This window comes from Phodopus roborovskii, unplaced genomic scaffold (assembly GCF_943737965.1).
Source record: "Phodopus roborovskii unplaced genomic scaffold, PHOROB, whole genome shotgun sequence".
Taxonomy (NCBI): Eukaryota; Metazoa; Chordata; class Mammalia; order Rodentia; family Cricetidae; genus Phodopus; species Phodopus roborovskii.
In genome coordinates, this window is record NW_026126511.1 from 16,296,066 (window position 1) to 16,311,732 (window position 15,667).

The 15,667-nt window shown below is 36.6% G+C and overlaps 1 protein-coding gene across 13 annotated transcripts in view; it reads left to right on the forward strand.

Annotated features, from left to right (window-relative positions):
* The window catches only part of Mycbp2 (MYC binding protein 2), a 209,618-nt gene that overhangs the window by 123,400 nt on the left and 70,551 nt on the right, over positions 1-15,667 (forward strand). For all 13 annotated transcript variants that reach the window (XM_051195259.1, XM_051195261.1, XM_051195260.1 and 10 more), the window contains exons 45-49: positions 2,075-2,247; positions 3,282-3,426; positions 5,730-5,945; positions 10,063-10,118; positions 15,435-15,550. In XM_051195259.1, the coding sequence (XP_051051216.1) occupies positions 2,075-2,247; positions 3,282-3,426; positions 5,730-5,945; positions 10,063-10,118; positions 15,435-15,550 (706 nt within the window). The remainder of the gene's footprint in view (positions 1-2,074; positions 2,248-3,281; positions 3,427-5,729; positions 5,946-10,062; positions 10,119-15,434; positions 15,551-15,667) is intronic.

Here is a 15,667-nt window from a genome sequence, read left to right on the forward strand (position 1 = left end):
ATATATTTAAAATAAATGATTTATTTGACTTTGCCTACTTTTTCCCGTTTTACCACTTACCAGAGAATATTAAGTCCAAGTTAGGGTGGCACTAATTTAGATTGGGCCTGTATCCTGTGCGAGGTATATGTAGTTGTTAGTGTACTTATTTACATAATTATCTGTATACTTTGTAGTTTATAATCCCTTTAACATTATTATTATTATTATTATTATTATTATTATTATTACTATTATTTGCAATTAAGCCATGAAGTTAGTGTTGTGTTTTTGTTCATCTTACAGAATCTGAAGTTCACAGAATTTACATGCTCTGTCTAAGAATCTGGTTAGTTGAGAATAAAAGCTGGTGTCTAATTCTACTGATTCTAAGAGTTAGTATTTTACATTTATTTCCTGAGATTAATTGATCAAAGGGAATAAAACACTGATTTGTATTGACTTTTCAAGCATTATAGACTTTTCATGTAGGCATCACGCAACCCTGTAAATTAGAGATTCTTGTCTCCATTACGGAGAATTGAAGCAAAGCTCTTAGATAATTTGCCTAGATCCACACAACTGGGGTGGGATTTTACTTTGTTCACTTTGCTGTAGTCATAGGGAGCCATGATTTTCTCTGTAATTTTAAACACTGTTAGATTTTAAAAAGCTACCAAATGTGTGTATGTATATGTGTCTAGATGTGTGTTTAATATTGTCTTTGTATTTTAGAGATTTAGAGAACAAAAATAATAATTTAACAAACATTTAATAAATGGCATGTGTCATGATGCATTCAAATTTAAAATCATTTTCAAGAAGGTTATACATTATCATTTCTTAGAAGATGGTCCTATATAAAATAGTACTTAGACTAGATACTATTTAAGGATAAAGTAGACATGACATGGTATATAGTTGGTATGATGTAGCATCATGTATAAACAATGTTCTGCCTCTCAAACACTGTAATGGGTGTTTTTGTTTGTTTATTTTTTTTTTTTTAGACAGGGTTTCTTTTAATTGTTTTGGAGTCTGTCCTGGAACTAGCTCTGTAGGCCAGGCTGGCCTCAAAGTCAGAGATCTGCCTGCCTCTGCCTCCTGAGTGCTGGGATTAAAGGTATGCGCCACTAACGCCCAGTTGTAATGGGTGTTTTATACATATTATTTAACTTAAATTTAATAGTTACCACTTAAGAGATGAGTGGTTTGAACACCAGTAGATAACAGTAACTTGTTATATAACTTATCTAGAACCAGGGTTTTCGCTAAAGTCTGTTTGACTCAAAACAAAACAAACCACAACAACAAAAAAATTACCAAACATAGTGGGTAGAATGCAAAGGTTACTTTTAAAATAAATAAATTTCCCTGGAAAGTGTAACATTTTTCTATTAATTTTTAAAATTTATTAAAAATTTTCTGGTGTCTCAACATTTCTAGATCTTCAAAAGGAAAAGTATTTTAGTTATCAGATGGGTGAAAACTAAAAATGCATTTTTTTTCCTTTCTGTTTTCCTTAACTGTCGTAAGACTTATATTCTTATATTCGTGAGACAGATACGCAGCCGAATTAGTAAAGATCTTGGTACTAAGGTCACGTCCCCATGCAGTAAACACAGCTTACTTACGATTGTCAACAATGGGGACTGAAAGTGAGAGATTCCACCCCCCCCCCCCCCACTGCCTGCAGCTGTGCATTTACACAGCATAGGAGGAGCTCGGCCACGCCATCTGGATGGAGGTTTTACCGTCACACATTTTTGAGGAAGATAGGTAACTGATACTGTTCCTGACAACAGTATTTTCCTGCTGTGATTCCTACTAAGCCAGTAAGACTGGGGCATAGGAGGAAATGATTTTCCCCAATAAGGCATACCGAAAAACGTGTACATGTAGAAAAGTTCATGGAAAGGTTTACGTTTTAACATTTTATTTGCCATGTATAGTGTCACACATCTGTATACCCTGTACCCAGGAGGCTGAGACGAGAGAATCCCATCTTCAAGGCCAGCCTGGACTGTATAGTGAAGCCTTTCTACAAATAAACAACAAATAAGAAAGATACAAAGATACTTCTTTTTTCCAATAGGTGTGCAAAACTCACTGTGGCATTCTTGGAAAAGGCCTAGCGCTTTCTCATTCACCAACAATATTAGAGGCACTTGAAGGAAACTTACCACTTCAAACCCAAAGCAACGAACAGTCCTTTCTGGATGACTTCATAGCTTGTGTCCCAGGGTCAAGTGGGGCAAGGCTTGCAAGGTACTTTCAATATTACAGTTAGTCTCATTCAAATATTCATCTCTGAGAATCAATTAAAGCAGGAAATGGACATCTTGATGTTAAAATTAGCCCATCAATAATATAGATTATGTATTTTGAATTTGAAGAAATAAAAGGGGATAATATTTTAAAACATATGGCATTTAATAATTTATTGTTTTTGCCATTTTGATGGATTGGGTTTTTGGGGTTTTTTTGTTTGTTTATTTTTATTTATTTATTTATTTACTTTGGTCTCTTGAGATAGGGTTTCTCTGTGTAGCTTTGTAGATCAGGATGCCTTGAACTCAGAGAAATCTGCCTGCCTCTGCTCCCTGAGTGCTGGAACTACAGGAGTGTGCCACCCTCCCCTACCCAACCCCCCAATACCATTAATTTTTTTTAAGTTTTGGAGCTTTAAAACACTTTAGTGTTTAAAGCCAAAATATTGATCAGGAGGGAATAGCAAATTGTTAAAGTCATCCTCACTTTTATGTTTGTAGACACTTATATATATAATGCATAATAGAATTATTTTTTACTCATCTCATAAGCCCAGTCGAATATAAATTGTGAAATGGATTCAGGAATAGGTAGCTCCAACAGTGGGAAATGGACAAGTTTTATAAGAAAGTGGACATGTTATGTTATGTTAAAAAAAAAAAAAAAGTAATGTCCATATACTAGCTGCTCAAAGCAAGGTGAATAATATTTTTGTCCTTGCTTTCATAAGGAAACTGTTCTTTTCCTGTTGATTGTGGGAAGCTGCTCTCCCTCACTGCTTCATATTAGCTATAACTTAGTTTTTTTTTAATATTGTATAGTAAAAAGTTCAATATTCTAACTTTAAAATTCTTTCAGAGACTTCATACATTCTTTGTGTATGTCTAATGGATTTGTATGAATTGCTTCCCAGGAAAATAATTGTTAACTATCACTGGATCAGAAGTGAAGTCACTGGTTTAGAGTTTTGTTCAATATGAGTTTAGCTTATTTGGCTTAATTTCAAGTTCTCATGTTTTTAACACTTTTAGATGGCTTCAGCCAGATTCCTATGCTGATCCACAGAAAACATCATTAATCCTGAATAAGGATGATATTCGTTGTGGCTGGCCCACCACCATAACTGTTCAAACAAAAGACCAGTATGGAGATGTGGTTCATGTTCCCAACATGAAGGTAATTGTGTGTGAATTAGGAAATGTCTGCACATTGCTGTCACTGATGGAGGTTTGAGAATGGCAAGTTTACAGGGTTCACTTGCTCTTCTCTCTTTGTCTTTGTCTATGGAGGACACTGAGGAATTGCTTAGGTTATTGTTTTTACATTAATATTTCCTAGTTATGTGCTACAATGACTACAAAGAAGATAGTTTAAGTTGTCCATTGAAAGAGTTATATAGAAGGAAGGTCTCCAGGAAAGCAGGACTGAATAAATGAATGAATGATGCATTTTTAGTTGTATCTATTTGTTAAAAGACTCATATATCCTGCACTTGACTAAATTCCCTTTTTAAAGATATTGATAGCTTAAACTCAATATTGATAGACAAATTTAAAATATATAAATTGAGATTATAAAATAGTGACTAATACAAATATATATACTAATGAAAATAACATTTGTTTATGTGTGATTACATATGACATTGGTGCGGCTACTAGACTAGGAGAAGGCTGGGAAGAGAAAGGTAGATAGAGAGATGCCATGTAGCCACCCGGAAGATAGGAACCCCAGGCATTTTTTGGAAAGGTAAGGCTGTGGGGATATAAGGATTAATAGAAATGGATTAATAATTGAGAGCTAACCAGTAAGAAGCCTGAACAATAAGCCAAATGGTTTGTAATTAATATAAGCCTCTGTGTGCTCATTTGGGACTAAACGGCTGTGGGACCCAGTGAGACAGAAGTGTCTGACTACATAATCTTTTACTTGTCTCAGTAAAAAAATGAGTAATACTTATTGTTCATACCTGTAAAAACCAAAGACCTAAACTTATATAAAGGCATCTGACTCTGATACTAAGCAGAAATGAACATTTAACAGTGCCTTTAAACACTCTGATCCCAGCTCACAGTACCAATCTGTGTCATGACCCAAACATGGAAGAAAAGACAGAATAATACGTACTCTGAAGTATTTACAATATGATAGGTAATGTGCATACATTCACCATGATATCTTATGTATTGTCTCATCTTTGTTATTTAAGACAAAACATTTGCAACTTAACACTATTTAAAGTTCAAACAAAAAAGCAAGTGCTTTCAAATTCTTAAAATTTGATTACAAATATACTTCTCTATGTTACCTGTGCCTCATTGGCCAGCCAGCCTGGTATATTTGAGGAGTTCCAGGACACTGAGAAATGCCCATCCCCTTTTTTAACTGCCCAGTGCCCCAAACATTGGCTGACACCTATGAAATGGAGGAGGGAGCTTACCCCCTACCTCCCCACACACTGGGTGGGGTGATCCATATTTTTCAGATTGCCTAGTCTTGGCAGTCTCACAAGTAATACCCAGAATGTGATAAGTTACTCATATGTGTTAAAATTTTGGCTACCTATGATTCAAATGTTCTTTTTTTTTTTTTTTTTTTTTTTTTTTTTTGTCAGTATACAAACAAGCAAGCAAAAGCAGAAGAAAACCTTTTGTTGTACTTCTTGGCAAGTGTTGCCTTTTTCTTTGGCTCATGCATACTAAACATGCTATGCCACCAAACTACACTCCCAGACTCTTCAAAATATTTATGGAAAGTTGATAGCAACAGTCAATATTTTCAGTATCTTAATATGCCTTTAAAAGAAAAAAATCTGTTTTCCCATCCCGAGTGAGGTAACCCAGTCACAAGAAGACAAGCATGGTTATGTACTCACTCATATATGGCTGCCATTAATGAGTATATTTTCCTTTGTAGACTACTTTTTAAGATTTTTATGTGCATTGATGTTTTGCCTGCCTCTATGTCGTCAGTGTGAGGGTGCCAATCCCCTGGAACTGGAATTAGAGTGTGTGCAGCCGTGTGGGTGCTGGGAATTGAACACAGGTCCTCTGGAAGAGCAGCTAGTGCTCTTAACCCCTGAGTCATCGCTCCATCCTCCCCTTTGTAGACTATTGACATAAGGAATTCAGATAAATTTTTACAAATAAATAATATGAGAGATATTCGTATTTGGATTATCTGATAAAACAATATTACTTCTTGAAAGAATTCAATATAGATTCCTTCTGTTTTCTTTCCCAATCATCCTAATGATAAATTTAATTTCTATGTTTTGATATCTTAATTGTTTGTTCTAAAATAATGGCGCCTTTGTTCACACTGTCAGTGTATGACAGGTAAGGTCTGCCTGGAAATGGAAACGACTGAGGTGAACCAGTGCTAACAAAACTTGTGTCACTGACTTTGTAACTGTGATTGCTGCTTCTGATGTGTCACAGATAATTATACGTATTTGGTGTTTATATCATTGTGGATAGGTGGAAGTGAAAGCTGTACCTGTTTCTCAGAAAAAAACGTCTTTACAGCAAGAGCAAGTAAAGAAATCTCAGAGGATTCCTGGGAGCCCGTCGGTAACAGCAACGTCTTCTAACACCGACATGACTTTTGGTGGGTTGGCGTCACCAAAGTTGGATGTTTCATATGAACCAATGATTGTAAAAGAGGCACGATACATTGCCATAACAATGATGAAGGTAATTTCTTTTTACTCATTCAGAAATATTTATCTTTCATGAACCATTGATTTATTTAACATTTCAATTACTCAAAGTCTAGAGCATTGCTGGTAGATGTCAGATTTGCAGCATATCTTTTAAAATGCTATTTCTTCACCTAGAGAGGCTTTGCATCAGCTTCTGTCAGAACAAGTTAAGATGACTTAAAGCTGGGTGTCATTCTCTGAAGTGTTTGCTGCCAGAACACCTATCTTCAGGACTTCAGGGCTTACTTAGGTCCCTTACTTAGGAGTTTTTACCACTCGCATGCTAGTATATCTCTTTATATTCCCTTCTTTGCCAGGGATTTTAGTTTATAATATCTTTCGGATGGGTTTAAAAAAAATTTTTTTTTCCTTTTTGTTCAGCTTTATAGGCATAGTAACTAAATCTTGTCAACCTGATGAATTTCAACATTTTCAGAAAGCAGTGTCTGGGTTCGGGTGGCTAAAAGGCGTGATTGTGCTTGTGGTTCATAGATTGTAGTATACCAACAGTGTAGTTAGGAAGATGGCCGAATGCGAAGCATGGCTGACCTAAGTCTCATGGGAAGAATGTTGACTTCGATTAGTGAAAAGACTTAAGAGATACTGAAGATATTGTATCCGCACAACTTCTAAGCTAATGAAAAGTGGAATGAAAAGAAAGAATGTAGAAAATAAAAGGTGACATTTATAATTGAATTTGGAAACAAGGAAATAGGTTATAACAAAACAGGAAGAACTCTGCTCTAAGCCTTAGGTGCAATCTGACAGCGTTTTAGCCCTTTGATTGGCAGAAGCTAAGGCTTTGTCAAAATAATACTTTACAATTTTTTTTAGTATATAACATATTTTTATTTATCACTATTTAATATAGAATATATTTAATTATTACATAAATATATAATATATTTGTATTTCTCTCTCCCGAAACAACTAGAGAAATACAAATTTTCTTTACCTGTTAGTCACAGGATGTCAAGTGCCACACTGAGGTGGACAATGACTTCTAAAGGTTGACACATCACACAGTCAGTTAATGAACTTGAAGAAGATTGCATTTTGAAGGTTTAATGACTTTGGGGGTGCTGTCATTCACACATGCTTTTGTATTTATATCCTTCCTTCAGAAAATCAGTCACCTGCTCGGATTTTTTTTTTTTTTTTTTTTTTTTTTGAGATGTAGTGGTTTATTGATGAAGTTCTACAACAAATGGGTAGAAATGAAAACAGGCATTTGTTTGCTCTTCCATCGTTACACATGGGAATTCCATCAATGCCTGTGTTCTTTAATGTCAAATATCCCATTCTTGTCTATCTTCATACCTCCCACAAGAGAAAGTGATTCTCTAGTTACTCAATACCCATGTCTTTCCAAAACCTGCTTGAATTAAAGAATATAGACCATTTCTTCTATGGTTTCCTGCTACCATTTATTCAGAGCCGTTCACATCCTCTACACCTTGGTACTAAGCGTGAACGCTGACTGGTGTCTCAGAGGCTGCCATGACATGTTACTTAAAGTACACAGGAAGAGAGAAATGGTATTGCATTTCCTGGTCATGCTAAGTTGTAACTAGAACTGTACACTTACACAGATATTTCAACCATAACTGCTCTTGAACCTCTGGGCTGTAATGTATACATTTCCAAATGTCATCCTTCATCTTGGGCCACATCCCTACCTTCTGAGAGTACCTAATAGCAAGTATTGCCAAGGACAGTCCCTTTCTTTTGTTTTCTTAGCCCAAGTTCAGAAAATTTATTTTGTTAAAAACAATTTGATATCTTAGCATTACTGAGCCAATGGGACATCAGAATAAAAGTTGTCTAAAGTTAAACATACAGTACATTAACAGGAAAATGATCCTTAGTCCCGAAGTTATAAATGCAGAGTAGAATAGCGTAAGAGGAGAGTTAATCCAAACTACAATAATCAAGTCTTCAAACCACCTGGTGAATGGGGCTCCTGGGTTGCTCCTTTCCTCTTTCTGACTGCTGGATTTCAAGAGCATTCTGGAAGATCCAGAGTTAGAACAGCCAGTCACAGTACTACTCCCAAGGGGTCTCTGAGATAGATGTTCATTCATGCTTGGGTAGAATGAACTAACCATTCAAAGACATCATAAACTCACCCAGTAGAGAGCCATAGTTTAGAGAATGGAAAAAATAAAATATGGTCTGCACATGTATTAATAGATTGTATATGTGTGGTTGACAGTGGTGGAGTAAAAACAGAGAGGTCGGACAGAGTCTGGAAACCGTAGAAACTCAGCAAAGTGAACCTTCAGTTACACTTATCTAATGGATAACCTATGGGCACATAAAAACTGCTGGGTAATTTCTGATTCCTTTTATGCTAAAAAGAGGGAGGAAGGAAGAAAGATGGCTTTGTAAGTGGTGTGTTCTAATAAATACCAGGGAAGCTAGATGAACATGAGGAGCTGAAGATCTTGAACTATGAAAATTAATGATTAATTTGGTAATATTGCAGGCACACAAATATATCAAGGATAATGTGCTAAGTTTATTGTACATTCTGTCCATTTTTGTCTTTACGTTTTGCCATAATAGGTTCAGATCTTTTTTGACACTCTATTTCTATAGTAACAAGGTTCATGCCAGCTTATATAAAAAAAAAAAAAGAACATTTCTAAGATGGGCAGTGGTGGTGCACGCCTTTAATCCCAGCACTCAAGAGCAGAGGCAGGTGTATCTCTGTGAGTTCGAGGCCAGCCTGGTCTACAAAGCTACACAGAGAAACCCTGTCTCGAATAAACAAAATAAAACAACAAAAATTCACAATTACAATTCATTCCTAGCCCCATTCCACACATTTCAGAGGATATCCTAGACAGAATGGGAATAGCTGTTTCTTTCCTTCCCTCTCCCTTCCCCCACTCACGTGTGCCGTATTTAGTAAGTATAAAATTAACCATAAATAATACATGTACTTATTTTGTATCCCAAAATTTTGTATTGTGGTATTATATTTTATATGTCCTGCTGGGTTATTTGTTCATTAACTGTTTTTAGTACATAGCTGCTTACCATTCTATAATTTGTCCATCTTCCTACATGCTGGACATTTAATATAAACTGTCCTGATGTAAACATCTTTGTTTTGTCTCACTTTGAGAATTATCAAGAGTTTTTATAAAATATATCTCTAGTAACATAATTGCTGGGTTGTAGAAAAAAGCATGTTTAAAACTGTGTTAAACATTACCAAATCTATCCTCCTGCTGCCAGCCGCAGTGCTCATCAGCACTTAGTATTTACTGAACTTTAGTTGTGACTTTTCTATGACTATTTGTTCCTTTAATTTGCATTTCCTTGTTTTCCATTTTAGATAAATAACTTCTCCATTATTCATTGATGTTTACATTTATTCTTCAGTACGTTGGCTTTGCTCAGTTTTCTGCTGTTTTCTCTGTATATGGATTGGCTTGGCCTGTATGTATTGAGGATGCATATCCTACTTAAGTTACATAATTTAAACACCGTCTTCTTCCCTGTGAAAACTTTTCCCTCTAGTGTCTTTGTTTTGGAGATATATAGAAATTTAATAAACCTGAAAGATTTATATTTTTTGCATCTTTTAAAGCTAGATTTCCATTGCTATAATAAAATGCCAGATAAGCAATTTAAAGAAATAAGGGTTTATTCTGCTTACATCTTGGGGGGGGGGCAGCATGTTTGCAGGCACAGGAAGCCGAGTGGGTAAAAAGCAAAGAGAGAGATAACTACTACTGCTTATCTCAGTTTCTCCTCGTTATTCAGTTCAACACTTGTGATTTCTTTTCCTGTCTCAGTTAACCCAATATAGAAAATGCTTTACCAACATAGCCATACATTAGTCTCTTTCGTGATTCTAGACTAATCCTGTCACATTGACAGTATTAACAATCATATCATAAATTTTTTAGTTTGTTCTTGTGTTTTGTTTAGATCTCTAGCACATCCGGAGTTCATTTTTCAAGTTGTCTTGCCATTTTTATTTCTTTCTTGTGTGGGTAGACAGTGTTTTCAGTTCACTTGTTGGATATTTTAGTATTGTACTAAATGGAAACGGCTATAGCAAGGTGCCAATGTTCCTTGTCTCTTTCTTAAAGGTATATGAGAACTACTCATTTGAGGAACTACGTTTTGCATCACCAACTCCTAAAAGGTAAGAATTATTTTCTCAAAGTGGTGTGTAGACAGAAGTTTCTGTCCTGCCCAGTTCTTTTATTAGTGACTCACTGTCATCTTGCTTTCTCCTTGTCTGGCTGGTCACTGCATCTCTGCCTTTCCTCTTCCAAGAATTCGCCTTGTCTACCACCTATACTTCCTGCCTGGCTACTGGCCAATCAGCATTTTATTAAAAAAATATGAGTGAAAAATCTTTACAGTGTTGCTAAAACTTAATCATCGAAACTGAAATCATCAAAAATCCCACCCTTATTTTTTGTTTGTTTTAAAAATCATTTTATTAATTTTTTAAGTCCATATGTACACTGCCTTGTCTTGTGTTTTGTGTGGAAAAAGGTTCCTGGAAGTCACCCATCAGCTCTACTCTTATCATCCACCGCCTCTCCCCTGAAGATCCCTGAGCCTGGTGAGAGGTGTGATAAACATCCCATTTTAGGCTGACCACTACACAGTTCCCTGTTCTCTGCTTGTTTACCAGCTGTGGCTCTGTTAACTACCATCTGCTGTGAGAAGCTTCTTGGATGAGGGTTGAGATCTGTGGGTATATCAATATTTAATCAGTAGTCATTTCAGTACCTTAGCAGAATAATAGTAGGAGGTTCTATGCCTTATGACCTCTCTAGCTACAGGTTTTTTTTTTTTTTTTTTTGTTTGTTTTTTTTTTTGTGTGTGTGTGTGTGTGTGTGTAATGGTGCCAGGTATGGTTTTCATATCGTGGAGCAAGACTTAAATCCAATGAGAAATGGATTATTCCATGATGTGTGTATCCCTGTTGCACCAATGGGCATACCTTGTCCTGTAGGTTATTATTGTAGCTCTCAGGGTTCTCAGCTGGATGACACTGATGACTATGCCTTCCAGCACCATGACAAATGGTCAGTAGGGATGACGCCTCCAGGTCAGTTACTGTCTTGATTTCTCTGTGATTTATAACGCAAATATAGAATGCCTTCAAAATAGGGTCTTACCATTAAGTTCTAGAGGGTAACCAAGAGCAATGAGATCCCACTGGCCAATGGCTCAAAAAGAGATAGTGGTGAGGAAACCAGTAAGAGCCCATGGAAGTGTGTGTGTGTGTGTGTGTGTGTGTGTGTGTGTGTGTGTGTGTGTTCCCTCAAGAGAAGAGACATAGAATACACTAACATAGAGTGGAAAGGGATTAAATGGGCTGGAGAATGGGAGGGCAGGATTGAGGATGTAATATGGAGAGGGATAACAAACACTAAAGACCATTTTAAAAAGCCATGTGAGAAGCTACTTCCTCTATATGTCTGTGTATGTATGTCCATACATATGGATGTACATCATCCAAGAAGCCTCTCACAGTAGATGACAACAGACTCACAGCTGGTATACATGCATCGAACAAGAGACCATGTAGTGATCAGCCCCAAATGGGTTGTTTACCATCCCCTCACTACACAAGGCTCAGGGACCTTCAGGAAAGGAGGGGTGGGATGATGATAAGAGTAGAGGTGATGGATGACATCCAGGAACCTCTTTGCCAAGCAAAACACAAACAGGCAGTTTCACACAAACTCAAAGAATTAGTGAAATGTACACACACACACACACACACACACACACTTAAATGGTGTTATCTTATAGCATGGAGGACAGTACCCCAACTAGACAACACATGCTAACAAATAAAGTGCAGTGCCAGGAGTGGATTACTAACCTTCTTTTCTAAAATGTTTTTGTTTTTTTCTACAGCATTTTGAAATTTCTAATTAAGTGTTCCTTCATAAAATATAAATTTTCTACTGTTTTTTTTTTTTTATTTTTAGTCAAGTATATTTCTACCAATATACAGTTCCAATATCAAGTTCCCAAACTTGGATATACACTGGATAGTCTAGATGGGTTAGTGTAATTTTCTGCCTGGTTCGTTTCTTTATTGTATTAGAAGTTATTGTTTTATTTGATTAGGATGGTTCTCATTATGTAGCCCAGCTCGACCTTAAACATTGTTTTTCTGATTCTGCCTCTGAATGCTTTAGGATTGCAGTGGGTGCCACCGCAGCCAGCTCTTTGCTGGCTGATTATTCTGTTCCTTCTCCCAGTGAGTGCTGGAGGGATTCCTATGTGTTGCATCAGTTTCAATGTCTCCTTTTTTTCCAAGCTCTGTTTAATTCTCTTAACTGTAGATTTCATCATATTTTTAAGTTATATTTTAGTTCATAGGGGATGCTTCGGTTTTGTTGTTTGTTATTACGGTTTTTGTCTTTGTTTTGTGTTTTGTTTGGGTTTTTAAAAGGGTTTTGTGCTATGACAGGATAGCCCAGAATTTGTGACATCACTGTCACAGCCTCCCACGGGCTTAGATGATAGACACGTGTCAGTATTTCTGGCAGGAAAAATACTTTTAAAAATAGATACTTGAGCTGGGCATGTGGCGCACACCTTTAATCCCAGCACTTGGCAAGTAGAGGCAGGAAGATCTTTGTGAGTTCAAAGCCAGCTTGGTCTACAGAGGGAGTTTCAGGACAGTCAGGGCAAACCCTATCGTGAAAACCAAGGTGGCGGGGGAGGGGTGGGGCGGAGTTAGAATAGCCACTTGAGCATCACATGGTACTTACTTAAAATAATTACCTCCATAGGCCTTTAAAGAGACTCTGAATCAAACCTGAAAAGCATAATTATACATAGCTTACACTGTGTGGCATTTCGTATGACCTTGTTCGAAACTGATTAGTTTGATTGAAAATTAGAAGTTGATTTAGGTTAGTTTGACTTTATTTTGATTTGTACACAAGATAGAGTTGCAGTATAAAATGTATAATGTATTGTATCAAATTTGCAAAGTAGTGAAAATGTGACCTTGGCAATAGTAGTGTAGTATTTTGTTTCTGGCTTGATTATAGTTCCAAGCTTGTACTAGAGTAGAAACAACTGGCTTTTATAAATAAATATGAACATTATAAATTTATAGCATGCTGAATAAGGGCAAAATTAACCTGAGTGTAATGGTACACACCCATAACCCAGCATTTACAAACTTGAGGCAAGAACTTTGGGAGATCCTAGCCAGGGAGATCCTATAGCACATTCCTATGAGCATTGGCTACATAGCAAGTCTCTGTGTAGCCTTAGATATATACTAAGACCCTGTCTTAGATAAGGAAGAAGGAAAGGGAAAGATGGAGGTATGAAGGGAAGAGAGAAGAAGGGAAGGAGAGAGAATGAAAGAAATTATTTGGTACAAGTAGGTGTTTTATATATTAGGTTTTGAACCTAACTAAAATTGTAGCTTATCCATTCAACTGTCACCATTGACTATTTGCTATGTAAAAGATTATATAATAAGCCATGGGTACACTTAAAAACAAGATAAACATGGTACCATTTCTGCTGATGTTATCATTCCTATACCGATCAAACTATTTAAAAAATGAACAGAGTAGTAATAAATAAAGTTATTTGATAGACAGCATTCGGATTGTGGCAAACTGCAAAAAATATTGCAAGATGGGAGAGGCAGTTGATCATGTGAAGATTTAGAAGTTCAGTCTATTTACAGAAACCCTGCAGTAGGCTAACCTTGATGTCTGTGAAGAGCAAGACAAATGATGGATGGGCCTGAAGAATAGTGAAATGAGGGAAATGTTTGGAGATAAATCCAAGAACAGTGTGAGATATTTTTGTGTGTTCTGGCAGTTTGCGCTTAAATGGGTTGAATTTACTTATATGCCAACTAGTTTCTTGGGAAGATCATTGTGGTAGCTCTTCAAGGGTAAATTGTGGGAAAACAAGAATGGCAACTGAAAAATAAATTAGAAGTGATTAGGCAGTGTGGGTGAGGTGGAGTGGGCTATGTAAGGTAAGATAGGTCCTGTCACTAGAGAATGCATATGTATACATACTTATGTATACAGACATAAGTGTTCATAATAATAAAAGAAAGCGGGCATGGCAGGTTTGCAGGGAAGAAAAGGAGAGGGAAATTGATGTAATTCTGTTTCAATTTTAAAAACATATTTTTAAAAATGGTCACAGATTTTCCTTTGGCTTTAAGAACAGCATAGAACAGATAGCAGACTAAATTCTACCTGCTGCCTATTTTCATAAACGTTACTATAGCACAACTTTGTTCATTGTAGCTCCTTTTACAGTACAATTATCAAGTTAAGTAGTTATGACAAACACTTTTCCGCTTAAGAAACTAAAATTGTTACATAAAGTATTTATTGACTCCTGGTATATAATATCACAGTTTTTATGATGATCAGGAATTCCTAGGAATGAGCAGGGGTTTATATTTTTCTGTGTTGGTTTCTGTAAGGTATATGTTGATTAGTGGGAAATAGGTGCTTTTTGTTAGATATGTTAAAATTAAGATTCCATATCACTTCTCAGATATTTAATATTTTAGTGGAGATACAGCTGTGCAACTGCAAACAAAGGTCAAGGGGAAAGTGAATTTTGGAGTCATCTATGTAGAAATGGTATTTAACGTAAATCGATAGGCAATTGACCAACTAAAAAAGATGATTCTGGAAAAGGAAAAATCTAGACTCTCGAACCGTGGGTATTTCATAAATTAAAGGACAGTCAGAAACGGAAAAGCCAACAAAACACTTGAAAAAATGACTAATGAGACAAGAGGAAAGCCAAAAGCAAGTCATAGCAACCAAGAGAAGGTACTTCAGGAAAGTAAGTGTTACCAACCAGTAAATGCTACCAAGAGACGACCACTGAGCAGGAAGAAATGGCCTTCAGAGCAAGGACGCGATGGGCACTGGTAATGGACGCCGGCAATTGCCATGAGACGTTAGGAGCAGAAGTAGACATGGGGGGAGTGAGAGTGGCGGTCTTAGGTAAGTGTCCGTATGCAGGGGAGAAGAGACAGGGACTTCAGCAGCGTGAGAGAGGGTAAGGCTTAACATGGAAAACTGGTTTGCATAAGAGCAACATTGTTCCGTCCACTTAACAGGGGAGAAAATGAGGCAAGATAGGCTAACAGTCTGATTGCTTCATGGAGATTATAGCTGATTGCTTCTGTTTCCTCAGAAGGGAAAAGTGAAATCATAACCAGCTGAGAGAAGAAAAGAGAAGTGTTGGGGCTCTAAGGTGAAAAGGGAGTGAAACTAACTGTTTGTAAGTTAGGGAGCATGGTATGAGAGCGGCAGCATCGCCAGGCACTATGATAATGCAGCAGATATTTACTGAAATAGCAATTGGTCTTAACTGCATAATCAGAAGTAAAGTTTTTATATCCCCCTGTTTTTTTTTTTTTGTTTGTTTGTTTTTTTTTTTTTTTTTTTTGTTTTTGTTTTTGTTTCTTTTTCAGGCCCAGTGAAAATATGCTGATTCGTGTCAATAATGACGGGACTTACTGTGCAAACTGGACTCCAGGGGCTATTGGGCTCTACACCATTCATGTCACCATTGATGGCATTGAAATAGGTAGATACAATTTTAAGTAATTAGTTGCTGCAAAGAACTAGAGTCAAAGTCATCCTTGTGTTGTGTATTTTTTGTTTTATTTATCAGCCAATGAGAGCAGCACATATTCACAGTGTG